Source organism: Canis lupus, chromosome 3 (genome assembly GCF_003254725.2).
Source record: "Canis lupus dingo isolate Sandy chromosome 3, ASM325472v2, whole genome shotgun sequence".
Taxonomy (NCBI): Eukaryota; Metazoa; Chordata; class Mammalia; order Carnivora; family Canidae; genus Canis; species Canis lupus.
This window is the reverse complement of record NC_064245.1, coordinates 15,575,138-15,597,973: the sequence shown is the minus strand read 5'-3', so window position 1 is coordinate 15,597,973 and position 22,836 is coordinate 15,575,138. Positions and strand designations below refer to the sequence as shown.

At 42.6% G+C, this 22,836-nt stretch overlaps 1 protein-coding gene across 6 annotated transcripts in view; it reads right to left on the bottom strand.

Annotated features, from left to right (window-relative positions):
• Window positions 1–307: 307 nt before the first annotated feature.
• FAM172A (family with sequence similarity 172 member A) overlaps window positions 308–22,836 on the bottom strand; it is a 425,882-nt gene continuing 403,353 nt past the window's right edge. For 3 of the 6 annotated variants that reach the window (XM_049108234.1, XM_049108253.1, XM_025437185.3), the window contains one exon: window positions 11,434–14,392. In XM_049108234.1, the coding sequence (XP_048964191.1) occupies window positions 14,250–14,392 (143 nt within the window). In that variant the 3' untranslated portion in view covers window positions 11,434–14,249. Of the gene's footprint in view, window positions 373–7,943; window positions 7,964–11,433; window positions 14,393–21,016; window positions 21,040–22,836 lie in introns of those variants that run through there. The other 3 variants (XM_049108239.1, XM_049108250.1, XM_049108249.1) reach the window with 3 other exon arrangements.

Below are 22,836 nucleotides of genomic sequence, written 5' to 3'. Positions count from 1 at the left end.
TCTGTGTTCTAAGAACAGTGTGAATCAATGAGTTATGACAAAGGCAATCATCAATAGCAGGAAATTAGGATAGTTTAAGGCTAGCATATATGTGCGTTGGATTTCTGTCCCTCCACTCCCAATCTGAAAGTAAAATTCTGGAAGGGATCAACAGAAGTACTTTAGAAAGCAGACCTATTATTGAGAGGAGACTTCTTGGTCTTTTGAATTCGGATCGACTGCTTTCCAAGGGAAATATGTTGTTCTTGCCTATACAGAAACCAGTAGGTTTATTCCTTATTCTTTACTTTCTTCGCATCACAATCTCAGGAGCTTTGTTCTGCTAGCCCAGGTCCGCAGAATATTCATACAATTGGATAACATCATTTAAACCTAAAAAGAAAAAAAAAAAAACTGGAAAAAGTGCTGTTTTTCCCCTCAAGCTACAAACTAACAGGCGTTTGGCAGCATCCGAGCTACCTTTGACTTCTCTTCAGCCAAAGGACCCCGGTGCCCAGAGAGGACTGAGCTTGTGCTGTTTATGTTTAGGAGGCAGCGTTGGGCTTCCATGACCTTCCGTGGCTTGTTAAGCAAATCCGTGTCCTGTGCGGCTCAGGGGTGGCTCGGCCGGGCTGGCAGGAGGCGCCGGGCAGCCTCGCAAGCTCGGGACGACTCCCCAAGTCCTGCTGGGCCTGCCTGGCGACGCGCTTTCCGGGGCGCGGGGGGCCCTGGGGGCCCTGGGAGCCCCAGGTGAGCCCCAGGTGAGCCCCAGGTGAGCTCCAGGTGAGCCCTGCAGGCGCTGCTCCGTCCGCGGCTGGAAGGGAAGGTGCAGCAGGGAGACCCCCGGCTGGGGGGGCCTGGGGGGGCGGGGGGACCCCAAGGCCGCTGGTCCTAATTAGAGACCCTAAGCAGCCCCGTGAGCAGCTGTCCCCTTAGCCTCAGCTGGAGGCAGAGGGCTCCGTGTCACCTCCGGAGTCAGGTCGGCTCGGGCCGGCCGGTGGGGCGAGGGGTGGGCGCCGCAGGGGGGGCGCTCAGGTGACCCGGGCGCCCCCAGGCCCCTCTTGGCCCCCCGGTTCCCTGGTCTCCGCTCGGGGCTGGACTCGGCGCACTTTGCTTCTAAGTTTGCTTGCTAGATGGCGCTCGGTGTCTCAGGACCTTCCACTTCAGACTTCGAGCGGCTTCTCAGCACCGTTGTTCTCAACTAGTCGTGGGTGATCGGGGAGCCGGCCCGGGGCCCGGGGCTCGCAGCGCTGCCCCCGCCCTGGGTCTGACCCCTCGCGCCCGGAGCCGGGCAGCGCAGGTTGCAGCTCCCCACCCTACTCGGGGCGATCCTAAAATTCAGTGAAACTCTGCACCTGAACTTAGGGCATATTTATGGCTCAATTACTCTTTGTGATGCATTTCAGAAAGCACTTGAGTAACTTTTCCTCCAGTAATCTGATTGAGGTTTTCAGGAAGAAGATAAATCAGCAGGTCCAGGTGGATATTTGCAGTCCTTGAGGTTTACCACCAGGGTCCACCTCCCACTTCACCATGACTACCCATTCCTATTTCAAGATGAATTAGGCTGATCTTAGGGAACTTATTGCCCTCATTTATCATTTGTGGTGTACCATTAATTGATTTAAAAGTATCATAATTTGTTTAAAACACAAATACTGAAATTCATACGCACAGAAGATGTGTTTTGATATTGGTCCTAAAAGCCTACACAGAGCTTGTTTCACAGGAAGGGTGATTTATGGATCCTAATGTATATTTATTTCAAACACTAGTGACTCTTCTCAGATATTCAAAACACCTTTTAAAACTCCTTTGTGCCGAAGCACAAAGAGACAGAAAATCAATAGTTCTAAGTTTCTGATGGAACAAAATTAAGATGAGCCAGAAAGAATTGGATATTGTTTTGTCGAATGAAGATGTCACTTTCTCTGCACCCACCGCTCCCACACTATTGTGTGTCCCTTAAAGATGAGGATGCAGGTGAGGAAGGGAGATGGAAGGAGAAAAAAAAAAAAAAAAAAAAAAAACAACCCAAACCCCAACCTCTATACAGACATCTTGCAAACACTTTAACAAAAGAGAATTTAACTTGTTACTTGCTTTTAGGATTTAGAGAACTAACTTGTAGGGAAATGTTCCACCTTTGGGAAAATCAATAACACTCAGAGCTGTGTGGTTTGGAAACCTTTTATCAAACCTTGGCTGCTTTGGTGAAGAACCCCGCAAAGTCTCTCTCTAGGTGTTAGGCTGAAACTAGCAGGCGCTGAAAACCTAAAGCGGAAAATTTACAACTTGATCAGCCCCAGCCACACACCAAAAACCTGCTACTGCTGCAAACATATGTTCCAGATTAAGTTAAGCAAATGGCTCTTGTTTCTCAGGGTTGAAAGTTGATCATGAAAATTCAAATTTGAGTGAGTTGTGCTTCCAGTGGATCACCGGATCCTCAAACGCTTATAAATCCCTCCTAACTGTTTCCTCAAGAGATTTCATAGACTTTCTTATCTTCTTGAGAGCTTAATTTAGAAGCTCCTGGGAATTTAATCCAATCAGGTATTATCTACGGGGGACACCTGTAATTTCAAAAGTTGGCTAAGTTGAAAACGAGGTGTAGTCTTCCTTCTAATGCTAAAATGCTGGAGAGCTAACGTGGAGCTCAGCTGTTTTCGTGCTCCATTTCCTCGCATACATAACTCACTTTAAAAAGCAGAAATTAAACTCGATTTATTTTCAAGTTTCTTGAAAGTTTCATTCGCCAGAGGAGTAGGTGATTTTTTTTTTTCACTGCCTGAGACAAAATAAAGGAGTGTTATCAAAGCCCTTAATTATGTCAGGAAAGACTAAATCATGGTGTTTCTCTTACTGGGGGGAACTGCCTTTTGCAACCTCCCTGTGGTCATCCAGTCGCCTCCTGGCTAAATTATTTGAGGACCAGTCTGGCTACTCAGCTGTCTTGTAAGAAAATTTAGAACTACCTCCCGACTCTTTAAGGTATCCAGTTCCTTGGGTAAGTTGCAGAGGATGGAGAGGGCATCAGGCACCTCGGGTACCTTCCTGTGTAATCGCGGGAGTCCGAAGTCAGTCTCCACTACCTCCCCGCATTCAAATGATCATCCTGCAGATTTTAAGCGATATTGTCATGTTGAAGTTTGGTAGTTATTGTTTACATTTCTCCCTTCCCCAAGGGATCTTGGCAAGTGTTTAAGAGATTATTGATTTCCAAGAAACCAAATAAAGAAGGCTGTTCTTTTATAACATATGAAATACACACTTTTCTGTAACTAAATAGGCAGTGTATATTTGACATTGACAAATGGACAGGAGACAAGAAAACTTATTTTACAAGATTTTGAAAGGGAAAAAATGGACCGGACAGCAGCAATCCTACAGAAGAGTAGGATTGGAATTAAGGGAAAAGCTTGGGTGAAAGTGGGGGGATGGCTATCTGTGCTGTAAAATAAAGTTTTTTCGAACACATACAGGTGGTTAGCAAACATCGTTGAAGAAGCTCCTTTCAGGGGGACCTAATCACAGTGGTTTTTATTTCTTTCTTTCTTTTTAAAATGATCTTCTTATGCTTTTTTTTTTTCTCTACATTTTTCTCTGGCAATGAGGTACTGAAATATCCACCCAGGTATGAGGGTTTCTAATTTACTTAGAATAACCCATAAAAGTCATTCTGAAGCTGTGTCAAGAATATATATATATATATATATATATATATATATATATATATATATAGTAATAAATACCTGATAGAGATCTTAGTTATCCCATCCTCCAAGTCATAAGGGAAATACCCAGTGAAGGAAAGAAACTCCCCAAAACCCAGATTGTGAGAACAAATGGTAGGCACCCAGGAGTTTCAGTGTTACATATTGCACCCCAAATCTCCACAACTTCCCCGCACCAACAAAGGAAAACCCCATGTCCTTCCCTGCACCTGATTCTCTTTTCTTGCTCCTGAACCTTAGGAAGGTGAGAATGAAATATTTCATTTATCCGAAGATGTAAGCTCCCCCAAAATATACCAGCCAAAGACATGCAAACATTATGGAGATTATTTCAGCTGAGGGTTCAGATCTGGAATCTGCGAGTCTCCGGGTCACTACTATTCAACAGGTCCCTTTGCTACCCTGCACACTTCAGCTGCAAACTTCGTCCGTCCACCCACGTTCTCCCCAGTTTTCGTAGCAGGGTGGCATCAGTAGTTTAAATAGCTCTCAGCATGGCCGAGTTTCTCTAGGAGCAGAGACTTATCTGAGTATTTGGGCAAAACGACTCTTGAGACCGCAAGAATGACCAAACTATGAAGGAAAATTCTCTTTGGAGAGAACTCAGCAGTGATTCTGCACACTAAAAAAGGGGAGGGGGAGGAAACTTTGTGAAAGCAGCAGTGTGTGAGAAAACACTCTAAATGGTTAATCTGTGAAATATTTAATAAAATGTTTGTATATTTTAAGGGATAGAAAAATAGAGTGTTTTGAAGCTAAATTGCTACTGTAGTGAGGAATTCAAGGAAATTTTTCACTGCAATGGCATGCCAAGTAGAGAATAATTTTATCCTGAGATGCATGGTAACCCGTGATACTCTACAAAAGCAATTTTGAAAGCGGTTTATCGAGGCTATTTTACAGGAGGAAAAGAAATACTTAAAATACAAGGGTTCTCTCCTTAATTCTCTTTGTTGGCCCTTTCTGGGAAAGTTATGGAAGAAGTTAGTTTGGAAAGTATATTGGCACAATCAATATTTAGTACCAGTTTGCTTCTGACCGACTCACCTGCTCTAACCTTATTGTTTTTGTCCTCAAAGTCGGTTCAAGGGAGTAGATGACAAGATTGGGGTTCCAGGGGGGAGAGGAGGGATCTTACTCAAAGCCCAACAAGTGAGGCGAGAGTTTCAGTCAAACAAGGTGCAATTTGAAAGCTTTGGAAACTATAGTTTTGTCTTAGGAGTGGTGACTTCAGGGTTGCTAGGGAGACGGTGCAGTGAGAAAGACGCCACAAGGCAATGATCTCCAGTTCTTGTACTTTAACGCGACAGTAAAAAAAAAAAAAAAAAAAAAAAAAAAAAAAAAAAAAAAAAAAAAAAAATTAATAAATAAATAAAAATCCAAACAGGAAGACACGCGGACCTTGGGAGCTGTAGGAGGTGAGGTCTGCAAGTGGGGGAAGCGGTAGGGGCCGGGAGGGAGTCAGGCACGTTGCTGTCAGGCTCCTTAGCGCGCCCCGGGCGGGCGCCCCGTGCACCACCCCCCCACGGCGGTCGCCCGGGACCTGGGCGCCCCCCCACCCCCCACCCGGCAGCAGCAGCCCCGGCTGAGCCGCGGGGACCGGGGGCCCCGGGGGCTGCGTGTGCGCCTCCTGGAGCACAGATCACCAGCCCGGGGAGAAGGTGCTCCTGCGGCAGCTGCTCTTCACCTGGAGCCTGGAAGGGAGGTGGTGCAGCGAGGCAGGGAATGGTCGTGGGGGGTGAGATGACCCTGCACCACCCAAAGGGCTGAGAGTGGCGCTGCTTTCATCCTAAAGTAGATGCAAATTCGGGGAGCAGGGGGACTGGTGTGTCAACTCCGGGGCACGCTCACTGATTAGCACGGGCGTGGAGCAAGCGGGATTCTCCACCCACAAAGTGTGTACTTTTTAAACTCATTGTCGCTTTGGGCTCAGATGCTAAGGTTTCAAGAGCCAGTTCCCTACGGCGAGGGAGTGGTCGGGGCGAGGAGTCCGGCGAGGGCCGCGACTTCGGGGTTCTGGCGGAGGGGAGCGGGGAGGGGGCGCCGGGCGCTGTCCATGGTGCTGGGCACGAGGCGCTGCCCTTCGCGGGACCCAAACTAAGATCAGGTGTAAAAAGGGGAAAGACAGTCCAGCCACTCCTGCGGCAGGGGATTTTTTTTCTTTTCTTTCTTTTTTTTTTTTAATTCCCGCGAATGTGAAAAATACGCACGAGGCTGTATAATTTAAACAGTACTCTAGGAGTGCTCTGCTCTACCTCCCAGTCTGTACTGTTTAGTCAGACAGCCCCGTTAGCTGGTCATTACGGGATGGTTTCCCCTTAAAATGTTCCATATTTCAAAGTAATGTAATCATCATTTTTTTTTTTCTGTACAAAGTAAAGAGGCAGGCGGGAAGAAAAAGGGTGACTTGAGACTTCACACGTATCCAAAGGCACTTAGGCTATTTCCAGATTTGATAGGATATAGAAGCAGAGCATGACTTAGCCTGTTAGATAACATGGATTTATTGAGAAAGTATTAAAACTATATAGATCCAATTTCACTTAAATAATTCTCCTAACTCTACGCTGGCCAAATGCTGCAGTTATATTTTTGTCAGCAAGAATAACAAGAGCGACTTACCTATTGTAGCGTGCGTGTGTGTGTGTGTGTGTGTGTGTAAATTTGAAATGGCTAAGCTTTCATTCTAAGTTCTAAAATGGCACTCTAACAACTGCATGCTCTTAAAAGAAATTTGGTCTCTTAAAAGACAGATAACCAGGAAGAAAGGAGGATGCAGATAGAAATTATTTCAAAATGGGTATAAAGAACTAAATGGAAACATAACCTACCTAGTAGGTCAATCACACTTTTGTAAAACACACACACACACACACACACACACGACTTTAAATATATAAACTATTATACACTTGTATAAAACACGTTTTTCTAAAGGGTCTATCTATAAATACATATATGAAATTATGTAACAAAATTTCAGGTAAATTATTACCTATGCTTGGTTAAACCAGAAATATGAAAAGGAGGAAAAAAATTTATCTGAATTGTGTTGATCATGAAAATCTTACTTAGCCTCGGCAACTTGAATCCATGTGACAATGAAGAAGGAAAAGGACAAAAATTCAAACATCTGACACAATGATCAGCAGCAACTGACAGCATCTCATTTGATATTTGATATCAGGCACTAGATCAATATTTGTGAGATCAATGCAATTTTAATGGTTTTTCTTTCAAAACTGTATGAAAGCCAAATCATGACACTCTGTGCTCGGGTTATTTTTAGAGCTGGTTTTAGAGCTGGTTATTCCAGGGGATGATATTAAGTAATTTACTGAGGCAAAGGAAAAGAAAAGAAAACAACAACAAACCAACTAAAAACCAAAAAACAAAACCACCACAATAAACTATCAATATTTCTTCAGTTGGTAAATCCTGATGATCTAAGTAGGTAGAGAAGGTGTGAACATTTATTGGAAAAAGAGCCATTTATTTAATTAAGGTTAAAAAAAAACAAAGAAGAAAATAAACCTTTGGAAAATTTTTTGGTGGTACATGAACTGGATCAGAAATACCCTGTTCAGTCACAGTGGGAGTAGGTGGTACTTCAGCAAAAATGAATGAAAATGATAAAAAGAAATAGCCTAGGCCTTTCAGCTACAGAGTCAATCCCTTCATGTGTGGAATTCAGTGGGAAATAACAGATTTTTCTGTGTCCCAGGCAGAGTAGAAAACTGAGAGCCCTATCTGAAACTCCTACACAGCAAGGTTCCTACAAAGGTCAAAAAGAGGGGGAAAAAGTAATTAGGTATATGGTATTGTCTTTTATTTCCCTTTTAAGAGTTTATACCTTAAAAAAAGAAAATTCAAATTAATCTAACTCACAGACATATAGGTCTTCAACCTACAGATCTTTAAACAGTAATCTAGGAGGGTTCTACGCTTGCTTTTTCCCCCTTCAGTCTTTACTGCTTAGACAGCAGCGTTAACTCATTTGCCTACCAACTCATTTTGTTTGATAAAAATGCTAAACTTTATTTATTTGTCTTTACAGATTCAATTCTGAGGAATTTTTCACCTAGAGGAATCCGAGACCTTCAGTCCAAACAGCAATTTCTGGGGAGGTAGATGATGGGGGTGGTGCAGCAGTATAACTAGGTGAACACTTTGGTAAGGCAGTGAGAAGGTGAGATGGGGTGATTGTGGATGGCGTTTCTGATAAGCAGATGTTTAAGTTTTTCAGACTAAAAGAGAAAGAAAATTTTTTCATTTGTAATTCAACTCTGAGTAAAAACTTGGGAGAAGTTAGTTTCCCACTTGAAAAAATACGAATATTTTAGAAAATTTCTAATGCCTGACCTAAAGATCTCTCATAGAATAAAATACTTCAAAACTATGCAATCCTTAAACTTTTTCCCTGGACGTCTCTTTTTTCCCCCTTAACATTTTTCGTGATGGCAGTTGAATTGCCTAATAATGAAACTGTTAATATATCATTACAAACAGGTCACTTCAAATATAAGGGTAATGCATTATAGGTTTTCAAGTGAGATTCATGCCTATGTCCTTTTGCAGTAGAATTAAATAATGCACCTAGTATATCCCTTAAGTGCCTAGGTAAAGACATATTTTCCAGGATTTTAATAACTCCATAACAAACAGTCACTCTCTGCATGTGTCTGTATGCTCTATTGTATTTCAAGTCTGGCAGATTGCCTACAAACTAGACACCAAGAGTTTAAATCAATTTTTCTTTAATGAAATAGAGCCACCTTACACACACATGCACATTATATACAAACAGAATTTACAGATGCAAATGAACTTGAGGCATTTAAAATATTTATGACAGTGCCTTGAAGAATTTGAACATGAAAATTTACTTAGAAGAAAATAAGTTTACAGACAATCCTCATGACCAACATATATGGAGTACCCACTATGTCACAGGCACTGCAAAGACATACACATGCTGTATATATTGTTTATTTCTGGTGGGATGGGCATATGGATGCCCCATGGATGGGTATGTACATGTACATGTGTGTACACACATATGCATATATACATATTTTTCTATTAGGTCTTTAAAAAAAACCCTGAGTTATCTCAAAGAAGGAAATCAACTTTATAGTCAATTGTAGTTAATTCAGGCTTCATTTTGACTAATCATAATGAGACCAATAATTTTTTTCCTTATAGCATGGGCAGTACTTAGAATTTAAAAGTTTAGTGTTCCAAAAATGCTGCTCTTCTTAAGCCACTTTGAAGTAATGCTAGTGAGTCTAAGATCCAGATCTACATGTTAATCTCTAGTTTTGCCTTCAAACAGAATTCAGTTACAAAGAACTTGGAAAGATTTTGAATCTATTCAGAAGAGGAAAACTCTTTAATTTTCTGAGGAGTAAAAACTCCCCAAGAAACTTCATATAGCTTCTTAGATTTTGCTTAGCATACGTGATAAAACATTGATTGTTGCAGTTTGGTGACCCATGAAATTTGGGGGTTAGTTTTCTCTTCAGACCAGAGCATATAATTATGCAAATAAAGAGCTGTCACTGATCTAGTGAAATACTCACAAACACATGCACTCTGAAATTGGACAGAAAAGTGAAAATGGTTGGTGATGTGATGGTGCCATGGTTTGTTTTCCTGCCAAGTTTCTATCCAAGTTCATTATTCAAATTGTAAACTTTAAAAAGAGACATATCATTCTTGGGGTGTTGGTTGTCTTTTCACTTCAGATTCTTTGTATTGGTACTGCAGGCTGGTTACAAAGTACAGTTCAACATTATTTTACCTATGACAGTCTCCCATATTACCCTATGGAATAGCCAAGAAAGAAAAGCTGAATGATCTAGAAAGAAAAATGCAGGGCCTCCCTAGATTTCTTTCTAGAAACATGTTTCATGTCTGTTTCAAGTAGAACTCAACCCAACAATACGAAGAATATAGTGAAATGTTTTTCACAAATCTCAGGGCAAAGGGCTGGGAAAAGTTGCCTGGAAGGCCTCATGGATTAAGTCAAATTTCAAGTTTTTTTTTTTTTTTACATTAGAAGGAAAATAACTGGTCTCTGCATGGTATCCAGTTAATGGTCAAACTTTCAGGATGACTTTCTCCTATCTAGCAATTAAAGCCCACTATATATAATATTTGGTGACTTTAACCTTTATGGTTCATTTACAATTACCACTCTCTAAAACCTTTGTGCTAAGAATTAACAAGAGTTCTTCAATCTAACCATGCTCTTTGGCATCGAGGTCTCCCAATTCCAAAGTTACCACTGCACAGGCTGTTGCATAATTTTAGATGTCATGGAGAGTCCCACTGATGAAATCTGAGAAGGCTCATGTCAGACCACTGACTGCTAAAGACATCACTACATGAAAGATCAGTGGTGTGAAACTTTAAAAACATTGATCCAAATGAATCAATTAAATCAACATTCATCCCTCCTAAGTGTGAGGTTTAAAACTATCATTGTTGCTTTTTTTTTTTTTAACTCTACATAGATTTCGAGATAAACGTTGGAATGCTTTGATGGCTACTTCTATTCTCGAATCTCCGTTAATCGACTTTGTGCTATTTCCCTCTTTTCAACATCTTCCACTTGGTGTACATTCTTTACTTTTAGTACAGTGCATGACAGTTGCAATGCTTTAAATCTAAAACCGCCTAACAAAGCTGACGCTTTAGGTAGGGTAGCTTTAAGCTCTGTGAAGTGTTGATTAAAAACCCTTTCCCAGACTCAAACTGATCTTTTTGGAGATTAATAGAATATTAGATAAAAGGAAGACGAACAATTCAAGAGACTCCCACTCAGTCACTCTATACAAGGAAGGAAGGAAGGAAAGTATTCAATTTTTGAAAGGGAGTACCTCCTGGAGTCTTTTATTTTATATTATTACAGCCCCTAATAAGTAATCATAAAATAACCACCATTATCCTTTTTTTTTTTTTTTTTGCCACCCATATTTCAAAGATGAGAATGTCTCACATTTATTTAAAGGCATTTTTCCCTTTAGAGGCATGGGGAAAGTTTTTGAGAAATTTTTAGACTTTCTGTAATAGTAATCTTTCTTAATCAGGATCATAGGAACCTGTCAGTTTACAGTTATAAACTATGGTGTAACAGGAGACACACACGTGTTTGGATCGAGACTCCAGATAATCCAGAGAAACATGTGGAAAAATTGAACATATTAGCCTTGATAATGCAATTAAACATATTTTTGTCATCCAAATTCTCTCAAAGGAGTTACAGGTTTTAAAGAAGGAAAAGCTATAAAATATATGTAAACAGGGTATTTCTGGATTACATGTAATAAATACATCAAGGACCTATACAGGGACTTGGGAACAATGCAACGTCATCAGACTCCTTTTGGAAAACACATTTGTTTACAGTATTACTAATAGGTATTTTATAAAATGATAACAATGGATTCAAATTCCCTTGTAGCTAAGGGTATTTTAGATACTAAAAACAAACACCTTAAAAAAATGTTAGCTTTGTGAACGGTACAAGCCAAATAGTAAGTAAGCAGGTGAAGTTAGGATGTGACCTTACAGCAACAGTAATAGTAATAAAAGGAGCTATACGGGTTAAAATATTGATGAGTGCTGTCCCATCATTCCTTTTAAGTTTCGGCTTTTATTAACCTCTGTACACGAATAAATAAACTTCTGAGCAATAATAATACGCCGCTGCTTGTTGGGAAAATTGTTTTTATTTTAAAATGGTAAACAGAAATATATAATATATATGAAAGTCCTGTGCTTTACTTTTCCCCCCCTTTTTGTATAAACCATAATGCAATCCAGGTCGAAGCACAAGGCAGAAACTTGAGAAAACAGCAATTATTACAAATAGATTTTTCTCCCCCCCCCCCCCCACTATTATCCATGAAAACTTTTAATGGCTGCGTGGTTAGGTACCTTTATAAAGTCCTCTAACCAGTATCTGGCTTTTAAGTTTTAACAGGACTATTTTGAATCTCGGATTTATCAACAACTCCTTGCTTCCCATTCCGTTTGCTCTAGGAACTGGGTATATAATTTTTTTTTTTTTTTTAAAGCCTACATCCTAACCATAAGCCTCTAGTCTTCTAAAAACCTGTCTACAGAAACCAGAATGGGAAGAAGATTAGAGCAGAAATACTGTTAACACTTGTCGCCTCCAAGCAGGCGGGCTACTACCAACCGATTGTTGTTACTCCAGGAAAATTGAGGTGGATGATTATTACTACATTTATATCAACAGACACATAATCAACAGGTTAAAAAAAAAAATCCTACATTACAAGGAATCTTCTCACTTATCAGTTGGAGGTCTCAGATGGTTTGCCTAGCTCTCTCCGGGTTGCTGCAGCTCAGATCCACAAGTAGGAATTACATTTGCACAACTTAAGTTTGCAAATAGCTCTCTGTAGATGGTTAAACAAGGCTAACAACCCAGCAGTTTTAAAGTATTAAAGGCAATTAAGCAGTGATTCACTCAGGTTGCAAGTAAAGGTTTTCAAAAAGAGAAGTGAGAAAACTCCAGAGAAGGAACAGGAGTGATTTGCTGCATAAGCTGAACACATGTACTTTGCTCTAATTCAGGTGCACACGTGTCATAAATTTAGCACTGCACAAGTGCTGATTTTTTTTTAAAAAGCACTAAAATTAGTTTTCCTGCGAATACTTTCGTATAGTGAAAACACCACACAATTTATAACGCTTTGAAAAATATATTCAATCCACATCAATTCTCAAATCCTCTCAAAGGAAGGTATCATTATTGTATACAGTTCACCATTACTTCTAAGACAGAAAAGATTGCAGACCAACATGCTTGACGTTGTTGGGTTACAATATATTAAGTTATCCAGGTGTTGGATAAAATGACGTTTTGATTTTTCCTCTTATGCGGTTTCTGCTAAAATAATATCAAAAGATGTGTATATATGACCAGTGGAAAAAAGATCACTTTAATTTGCCATCATTAAACCTAGAAGAACGAATTAATGTACTTATATACCAGACACAGATATTGTCAGTTTTAAAACTTGCTGAGATCGGTTCATCATATAAAAGCATCTTGTCCATGAGGTGGTTATTTTAAGTCATTTTTCTGAGGAGGCAGACAGTTCTCCGTCGTTTTTGGGTACATTTTATCATGTCCTCAAATAAGGCAGGTATATCGTTGCATATACTTTAAAAAAGGATGAAAAAATATTAAATTCCGACCCTCACCTGCTAGAAACAGAATCTTTACTAGTAATTAAATTCAATTAAAAATTGATGATGTTGAGATTCAATATTTGAATTTAAAAAAAAATCAGCAAAAATCTCAACTTATTTTGCCTCTTATGTTTCACAGTGTTGGCCAGATATTAGCTGGATCAAAGTAACTGCTGACGCTGTAGGGCACCATCCCCTGCAGAGGACATGGACTACTGGGTTGAGAGGAGCGAATCTTTCAGACCAGGGCTTTCTTTCCCTTTCTGTTGGAGCAGAAAACTAAAAATCAGAATCATTTTGGCCTCACTTGGCCTTCCCGAAGGGAAGGGTGGAGCGGCCCACAGGTTCCCTCCCCCGAGGACAGGGAGACGCCGTCCCTGGCAGGGTCTGGCTCCCCCGGGGCTCGGGGTCCGCCTGCCAGGTAGGATCCTCGTCACCGACAGACTTTCTCCCCGTTAAGATCTAGAAAGCAAAGCGAGCGCGCGAGCTACGTTACAGCGCTGAGCTCCCTGCGCCTCGGACGGTGAAGGAGTCGAGTCCATTCTAAAGGCAGAGCTGGGCATTCCCCGAGGACGGGGCCGCCCCGAGGGTGAGCGGGGCCTTCGCTGAGGCCGAGCCCGGGTCAGGGCCCGCGCGGGCTCCGGCTCCGGCTCCGGCTCCCGGGCGGGGGGGTCCGGCGTCCTGCGCCAGCGCCGCTCGGGGCGCTCCCCGGCGCCGGCCGCGAGGGGGGCGGGATGGGGGCGACGCCGCACAGCAGGGCGCGCACGCTCTGAATTTAAATTTGGCTTTTCTGGAGAGGCGGGGGAGGGGGCACCCCCTTGAAAAAGCAAGGAAAGGAAACAAGAGTCTCTTTGGGAAAAATCGACCTAAAATGGGAGCCTGGAATCTAGAATAAAAGTTTGCTTCTGTTCGGAGGGGGGGGGGGGGGGCGGCAAAAAAAGGGGAAAAAGGAGAAGGGCAGGATTGAGGGGGGCCGGGGCCGGGGCCGGGCGGGCGGCGCTGCGCGGCGGCGGGCGGTAGGACCGCGCGGGCTCCGGGGCCGAGGGGCAGGGCGGCGGCCCGGGCGGCGCGGGAGGCGCGGGCGGCGCGGGGCCGGGGCCGGGGCCGGGGCGCGGGGCGCGGGGCGCGGGGCGCGGGTCGCGGGGCCGGGGCGCCCGCGTCGCTGGGGCAGGTGCGCTCATCTAGAAATAATGCAGCGCGCTCCGCAGCCGACCGTCTCACGACCCCTGCTCCGGGAGGAAAGCGAGCTAATGAGGGCCCGGGGCCCGCCCGGCCGCGCCCCCGCTCCGCGCCCGCCGCCCCTCACAGCTCCTCGTGCTTCAGTCGGTGGGAGCGCCGCGTCGGGGCCGGCCTCGGGGAGCCGCCCTTCGCCTCCGACGCCTCGCTGAAGAACTTGAAGATGGACGGGAAGCTCTTCCAGGACGTCAGCTCGTGACGGTCGGTGCCTGCAACACAGAACAAAGCGGACACCGCCGCGGAGCCGGTGACGAGGCGGCCGGGCCCCGCGCCCCCCCAGCTCCCCGGCCGCGCCCCAGCTCCCCGGCCGCCCCGCGCATCCCCGCGCCCCACCCCCGCCCCCCGCGCATCCCCGCGCCGCTTCCGCAGGCCGCACCTGTGCCCCCGCGCCCCCCCCCCCCCGCCCCGGCCCCCTTCCCGCCCCGGGGCCCCGGCCCGCGCGGGCCAATCGAGGCGCCCGGAGGCCGGGGCCACGCCCTCCCCCCCGAGCCCCCCGCCCGGAGCCCGCCGCCCCCCAGCCCCGGCCCCGCGCGCGCCGGTGGGGTCCCCCGCGCAGCCCGCAGCGCCCGCCTGCCGCCCCCTCCCCGCGGGGTCCCCGCGACCCGGGCCGGCGGGACGCTTCCTGAGGGGTCAGACCCCAAACAGGCGGGCCTGCCGCTGTCCCGGAGGCTCCCCCATTAAAAAAAAAAAAAAAAAAAGATTTTTCGGGGACAGTCTTAGAAAAGCTGAAAAAGTGCTTCGGAGCACTGACTGCGAAAGGAGCATCGAGGCCTCCTATTGGGTCAGGAGGATGCAGGCCGAGTCTGTCCCCTACAGCCTGATGTTACTGTACAGCTGCTCTCCGTGGCTTCACTCTGATGACTTAATAACGGACAGTGTTTTTCAAGGGGGACCTGCCCGGGCAAACAGGTACCAGCGACGGAGTCCGAAGCACAGATGACGACATTCACCGGCTCCGGCTCCTGGCGATACCATTGCACCCGTCTCTTCCTAACAATTTTTTTTTTTTAATTAAGAAGTAAAAATAATAGCGAAGACTCTACCGTAAAAATAATGAGTGAACAGCTTTGAAACAGTTGAAATCTCTTCCCAGATCGCTCAATTATGCAGAGATACTGCCTGGAAGTCTTGGGATTCAGGGCCTCCGTCTGATACTTTAACATTGTTAATGATAATTCTTTAGTCTGTAATAGTAGGTCATTGCTATGGTTACTCTACAATGGTGCAACACTTTGCTTTCCCCTTCAGCTATTCGCTGAGACCTGGTAACCACATTTGTTGCCTAGCAACAGTTTTGTGACAGTATCACAATCTGGGAGTTACAACAATAAGGATGCTATGGCTGCAGTCGACCAGAGAGCAGAAAGCTACAGTCTGTGCATGGGACTTAGGTGTGGGAGCTGGTCCTAGTAGGGAAGCCCTCTCTTTACAGGCCTCACAAGGATGCTCCTTCCCCTTGTCCTCTGCGATTTGGCCTATTGAACCTGCCCTGGGAACGATGATCCAGTATTGAAGTCCTATCCTTGACAAACGTCCTCCAACACTACTATATTCATATTAAAAAATGAGGTCATTTCTCTGTCTGCTTACTCATTTTGGGCAAATTTCAGTGTTACTCAGTGGAAGAGAGAGAGGGAGAGGGAGAGAGAGACAAGTGTAGGTTCATCCTGGCAAACCTTAAAGTGCCTGACTTGATTTTTGACAAGTCTTAAAAGAATTCTTGGAGGGGGGGGTTATATATATATGCCTGCCCACATCAATAGGTGTGTAAACTTTCAAGTTCTTTAAAATAAATGTAACATCCAGACATTTATTATTATGATTTTCGCTGATTTATTCATATGACAATCTTACTGAATTCTTTTGAATTTGGAGGCATTTATATTCTCCAAACCCAAGCAAGCAGTTGTAAATATGCTCAGACAAACCTACTGTGGATACATTTGCAAGGGGCCTAGTTTCTGGCTAGGTTTATGAAATTCCTATTCCTATTTCTATGGGTGCTTGCAAATCTAGTTTCGTTATAGTAATAACTAATTGCACTTCCAATGATAAAATGCTTTAAAATCCATTGTATTTGTTCCTTTTGAAAGACTATTCTCAGATACATACTACATGGCAACACCCATCCCCAAAAACAATAAGAAAAGGAAGAAAGAAAGGAAAAAGAGGTGTTAATTGTCTTCTTTTCCTTCTCATTTCCCATGCTTCCAGACTCATTTGGCATTTCCTTCATAGTGATCACACTTACACTTACTAGTGTTATCAAGGCTATGATCAATTTGTAAGCTTTCTCAGGGAATTCTTCTCATAATTCCTCCCACCCCTTGAAAACCAATTCAATCTAGGAATCTAGAGGGACCTAAGGAGTCAATGGTCTGAAGCAATTTTAACTCCTTTATTTTTTTCTTTCCTGGTGACAATCTTTCTGAAGGATGAACAAATTTCCCTGGTGATAAAATCACTACAAAGGCTTTTTAGTTTTAGCTTATGATGACTCTCTGCTTGATTAGTCCTGGGCTGAAAAGACCAAAGTCCCTGAGATAACTGAGTACCTGCACTGGCTCTCAACATTTACCCCTGCAATTTAAGAGTATAAATAATGAGAATGTGTGCTCTGTCAGAGGAAGGGAAATTGCTAGGAGTAAAGGTAATAAGCAAAAGTGGCTTAGAAACGGAATTATAGAGAACCAAGTGGGGGAGGGAGAGTTCTCCCTAAATGAAGGAGTAGTAAAGTGAATATTTTACACAAAAATGGCTTTCTTTTCAAAAATTTTTGAAGTCGGTTTTTAATAATTTTATTAAAATACCATTTGAAAATTAGGTTATTGTGTATCCACCTAGGGCTGCATGTACACATTTCAAGAACATGTTTGGAGACCATTTTTTAAAAGTCCGAGCCAAAGTTCAATGACAATATTTACAAATTGATATCAGTACCCTCTATCTAAGCAATGCTTGGAGAATGGAAACTTTCAGAGCAGCTTTCTAGTAGTTGAAGAATACACTACTTTAGGAAAAATTATTCCATCAGGGCAGAAACACTATCTATTCATAAAAGGATATAAAAATGGAAAATTTTGGCCAATCAAAAAAGCAGCCATTATTGATAAGCTGCAATGATGTGCAATATGGAAAATTATTCTGAAATAACCATGTTATTTGAAGGATATAAATATGGTTCCTAGTATTTCTTCTAGCACAGTATTACCTTAATCAAAAGCTCCTATTGTTAGGGACTATGAACTTTTCAGAGCCCCACTGTCCTAATCTAGAGAGGTTCCCACAGTACAGGGAGTAAAAGGTTTCCCATATTAAATACCCATCAGGTTTACAGGAAAAGATTTGTGTATCTTTTTGAATTGGCAGGCTTGTTCTTTCTGGATAATTCACCTTTGGTGAATTCAGTTTCCTAATCTATAGAATCAATTCAGTATCAAAAAGTACAGGGTCTCAGTGCTTCATTACAAAAAAGTGCCTTTGTCCAGTTTCAATAAGTGATTCTTAATGGGCATGGTAGTTGCCTGTGGGGCATTTTCAAAATTGTAGGGATATTTTTGGTGGTCAAGATGATTGTAAGAACTATTGGCATTTAGCAGAAGAAGGCCAGGGAAGCTGGAAATCCTGCAATTTGCAGGGCAATAGAGTATGATGAATTGTTTTTGCAACTCACATGTTTTGTTTTCTTTTCTTTTTCCTTCCTACCTTCCTTCCTTCCTGATTGTATTTATTTATTTGAGAGAGAGAGAGTGTGCGCAGAAGCAGGGGAGAGGGGCAGAGGGAGAGGGAGAAGCAGACTCCCCTGCTGAAGAGGGAGCCTGATACAAAGCTGGGATCATGACCTGAGCTGAAGGCAGATGTTTAACTGAGCCACCCAGGGACATGGTTTTCAAATGTTCCACCAGCTACTCCTGTAGTTGAAAACCCTGTTTATAATTATATGGGCTTAGAATTTAGATGTCTTTAACAAATAATCTCAAAGTACTTTTGGCATCTTTTTAACATACAGAATTTTTGAGGAATCCGACTACCATGTAAATTGAAGGAATGATGTACTTTATGTTGCCCAGATTATTAATAAGCAAAAGTGGTTTATATAATTACCAAGAGTGGTTTACCACTTGAGGAAAACCTCATCGCTGATGGCATTGCTGCCCATGAAGCTTGAGTTGTGGATCAGCACATCTGCATCAGCTTGCATTTGTAGCTGTTGAATCCATGGTGATTTTATGTACAGGACTAAGTATCTGACTACTATATTATGCCTTCTTATGTAGATTTTCCAGAGCACTTAAAATATTGATATGCATATTATTTTTATTATGAGTTACTTTTCTTTTATTCCTTCTATGTGTTAACTAGAGCATTATAATAATTTAGCTATCTTATAACTAGGTGGATCATGTTATCTTTAGAATTCATTTCAAGATAGTAAAAGCACTGCGTAATATTTGTTTTAATGGGAGGTATTTAGATGGTCAAGTGTCAGCTTAAATAAAAATGAAGTTAATTCTTTTTTTATTATATTAGAGATTAATTTTCCCTAAAATCTGAACCCTATACTCTACTACCTTTTATCCTGTACGAAGTAGAAAATGTCTTTTATTTCTCTTAATGTTTCTTCCATAAATATGGTTTGTCAATGATGTTATTCACCGTGAAATAACCAAAAGGCAGGAGACAGAAGATCTTCAATAAAATACTATACTGAATATCTATCCTTTATCTACACTTGTTTTTAAAAAAGTGGGCTGTAGCAAATTTCAAAGTGGTAAAGATAGCACAAATGGTCAAAAGGATTAGAAACTTTAAGTATGAAGTATGAGACTGTAAATGATATGAGAGAGATCAAATTGCTAAAATGTGTCATTTGTTTTCCCCAAAGACTATATATTTTTAAAAAGTGTCCTGTAATGGAACTGAGAAAGAGGGAGGCTACATTTATATAATAGCATTTAGAAATTAAACAAAATATGGCTGGAATAGCACTGAGAATGGAATGCTCAAAGAATAGGGTTAAGTAAGAAAGGAGAAAACATTGCTGTGTCTTCTTCTTGCCTATTCCCTTTACTTTTTCCTGGGATGACTTCAATCCAAGTGTTTCTTACAAGTCTGCCTTGTCCACACTCCTCTTTCACTTGATCTTAGTGCTTACATTTTTTTGGGCAAAAACTATGCCAAAATATGCTAGTGAGTTAGCAGCCAAAATCCTGATGTTTACTTTGGCAGATGTAGCCTAGCCTGAAGCTGTACCTCATTTTATGCAGTAGATGTCTTAAAAACTTATATGTAAATATAATTTCTGTAAATAGAATTTCTTTAAAGGAAGAAGTGGGTTATTTACCTTTTCAACGAATCTTTTAATAAAGTGAAGAAATGTCTGGGAAAGCAAATAATCATTCTTCAAGTGATATTACACACACACATACACACACACCACATCAAACTTGCCAGAAACGAGGCTTACTAGTATAATGATGGACAGTCTAAGTTCTCACCAAAGAGATAATTTAGAAGAATTTCTTGGTCAGCTATTCGCTATTCTAATTATTGCTAGTCACCTTATTCTACATGGTCATAGACCAAAAGGTCATGGAATAATTTCAACAATCTATGCATAATTTACATTTTACGGCTGGTTTAGAATAGGGAATATAACTGATGACAGAGTCACTTTTGAATACAAAATATAATTTTTATGTCTTTGTTTCAGGGCACGGGAAACTAGCATGTGCCCCTACCCTCTCACTGACATTCCCCAATCCCCTTCCCCCCCAAAAAAAATAATTTGTTTTTAAAACAAAAGGTAATGAATAAATTTTGTTTCCTAAGATAAAGGGGGGTAAAAATCCTAGAAAGATATGAAACATTAATATTAACAAGATAACATGTCTATGATACCTTCAAAATGACAAGGTTTGATTTTAAAAATTGATCTTTAACAAGAAAAAGAAATATGGGCAATTAGGAAGTAATGAAGACCCTGTCAATATAGCTATGTTGATAATAACAGGTAAGGGAATTCTTGAGAAAATCTAATTTATAAAAATCAAGAGGTCTGTAATATGCATTATTGAGTCCCACTGGGATTAACTAATGAACTTATGAGCTCAGCAGCAGTTATTTTTAGAGAGTTATAAAGAATTAGAGAAATACTAGAGCACTGAAAAATAATGTGCCTTCTCAAAAGAAATAAAATCTAACTACTAAAATTCATTTTGAAATGAATTCTAGAGCTTCTATGGAGAACATCATTAGAAATCCCCCCCCACCCCCTCCACACACAACTTACCAATATTTGAACAGAGAAGGGTTCCTAATGGAGTCTCTCCCAAGTTAGAAGGGGCAAGTGTGAGACTCAGCCCCTGTTGGGGATAGTGGATTGGGTGAGCTGGTCATTAGGACTGTGTGAGGGAAATGCCAAGAACAGCTGAGCTAACATGGGGCACTGCTGTGTCAAATTACTTGTGTAAGAAATAGGCAGGTCTCCTTCCACTGCATGGAAAACGCAATGCTGGTCAAAGCTGAAATGCTGTTGAGACCTGAGGGCAAGTTGTCAAGCTTGACCACAAGTAAGTAAGAGGCTGAAACAAAGGCAGAAGCTCAGTGGTAGAAACTTTGGGTCATTTGCAGCTTCCGGCATCCTGTCCTCTCCTGCAGCTTCTTTTCTAGATCTCTCATCTATGGAAGGGGAGTCAGGGGTGGGGTGGGGGTGGGGCACAGGGCATCTTAAGACCCAGGAAGACAACTCTGGGAAGCAAACTTACTCTTAGGCAGGGTAGAGACAGCCTGCGGGAGCTGTGGGTCGTGGGTCTCTGACACGGAACCTGGAAGACCTCTCTCTCGAATCAACCTCCTAACCAATAAAAAATGGCACATTTTTATTGTTTCAATTGCCTGTCAAACTCACACAGCTGGTGTAGAAGTGCTTTCTTTTTCATTCTTGTCTCATGTACTACTCCTACTGTGGCCTCCCGGGATGCTGTTTCCCTTTAAAAATCTGAGCCTTGGTGTGGGCAAAGGCTCCCTTTTCCAGTTTCCATTTGTCATTTTCCAAAGTAACTTTACTAAGGGATTGTAAGAGGGTAGAACCCTGAACAAGGGAATGCAAAGAACCAAAAAATAGTTATTTCCATAAGTACAGGTTCCTAATCCTATTATTCCCAACACAATAATCAGCAAACGGCTTTGCTGGGCTCCATTTTCAAATAGTGCTCTGCCCAACAGGGCTGGGAAAACTGGACAGGTATTTGCCAGGCTTCTTTCTCCTGGCTTCTCTGTTACTAGATAGTTAACTATGACTAACGGCTGCTAGTTTGACTCTGCATGTATCAAGGGAAGGGGAGGAGCTGGGGGTGGGGGGGAAGAGAGAGAGAGAGAGAGGGAGAGAGAGAGAGAGAGAGAGATAGAGGGAGAGAGAGAGAGAGAGAGAGGATGAACTGCAAAATACTTTCCTTATTTTAAAACCAAACCATGGGACACCTGGGTGGCTCAGTGGTTGAGCATCTGCCTTTGGTCAGGGCATGATTCCGGGATCCCCCCACTGCCTCTCCCTCTGTGTCTCTCATGAATAAAGTAAAATCTTAAACAACAACAACAATAAACTAAAACCAAACCAAACCATTTACTCGTTCAAATATCCAAATCTTCTGTGGTCCTCTTCTCTCAACTGTGGAGTCTACTCTAAATGATATTTTTTTGGGGCAGATGGTTTTTCCAGAGGTTCTGGGGTTAATTTATACCTTCAGACATGTATGTATTGTATCCCAGGCACTATTTCTTGGGGCTGAGGATGCAGTGGTGAGCAAGATATGTAAGGTTCCACTCTCATGGCATGTGTGCTAGTGCACGAGACAGACAATAAACAAGTAGACTGGCGAACATGGTAATTTCGGAGTCAGAATGCTGTGAAGAAAACACAGCAAGGGGATGTGAGGAGAAAGATGGAGGAAGATGGTGGGGGGATGAGGAGAGGTGGTCATCAGTTTAGACTGGGTGAAGACTTCTGACCTGAGACCTGAATGGCCAGCCAGCCAAAGGTCTGGGGCCAGACTACCGTAGGCCGAGCTCTGGAGCAACAAGAGCAGGCACGCTGAGGAGGGAAAAAGCTTGTCACAGTTGAGAGGCTGAAAGGCTAGGGTGACTGGAGCATTGAGGGGGTGGTGGTAGAAGAGGATTCATGGTAGGCCGCCTCCAAGCCAGGGGAGTTATCCAAGGCCATGATGGAAGGGTTCGATTTAATTAATTTATTAAATGATTTCATTTTATTTTATTCATGAGAGACACAGACACAGGCAGAAAGAGAAGCAGGCTCCTTATGGGGAGCCCGACAGGGAACTCGATCCTGGATCTCAGGATTAGGCCCTGAGCCGAAGGCAGATGCTCAAGTGCTGAGCCACCCTGGCATCCCGGCATCCCGGCATCCCGAAAGGGTTGGATTTTATTCCAAGTGCAGTGAAAGGGTTGTTTGTAGAGTTTTGAGCAAAGGAGAATTAAATCTGACTTGTATTTTAAAAAAGAATACGGGTTGGTATGTGGTGAAAGGTGAATGGATTATGGGGAGTTAGAATGAGGATTTAATCCTTCCTGATTGCATTTACTGACTCCACCCACCTCTAGAGCATTCTCCAGGCTCACTCCTCTACATACTTCG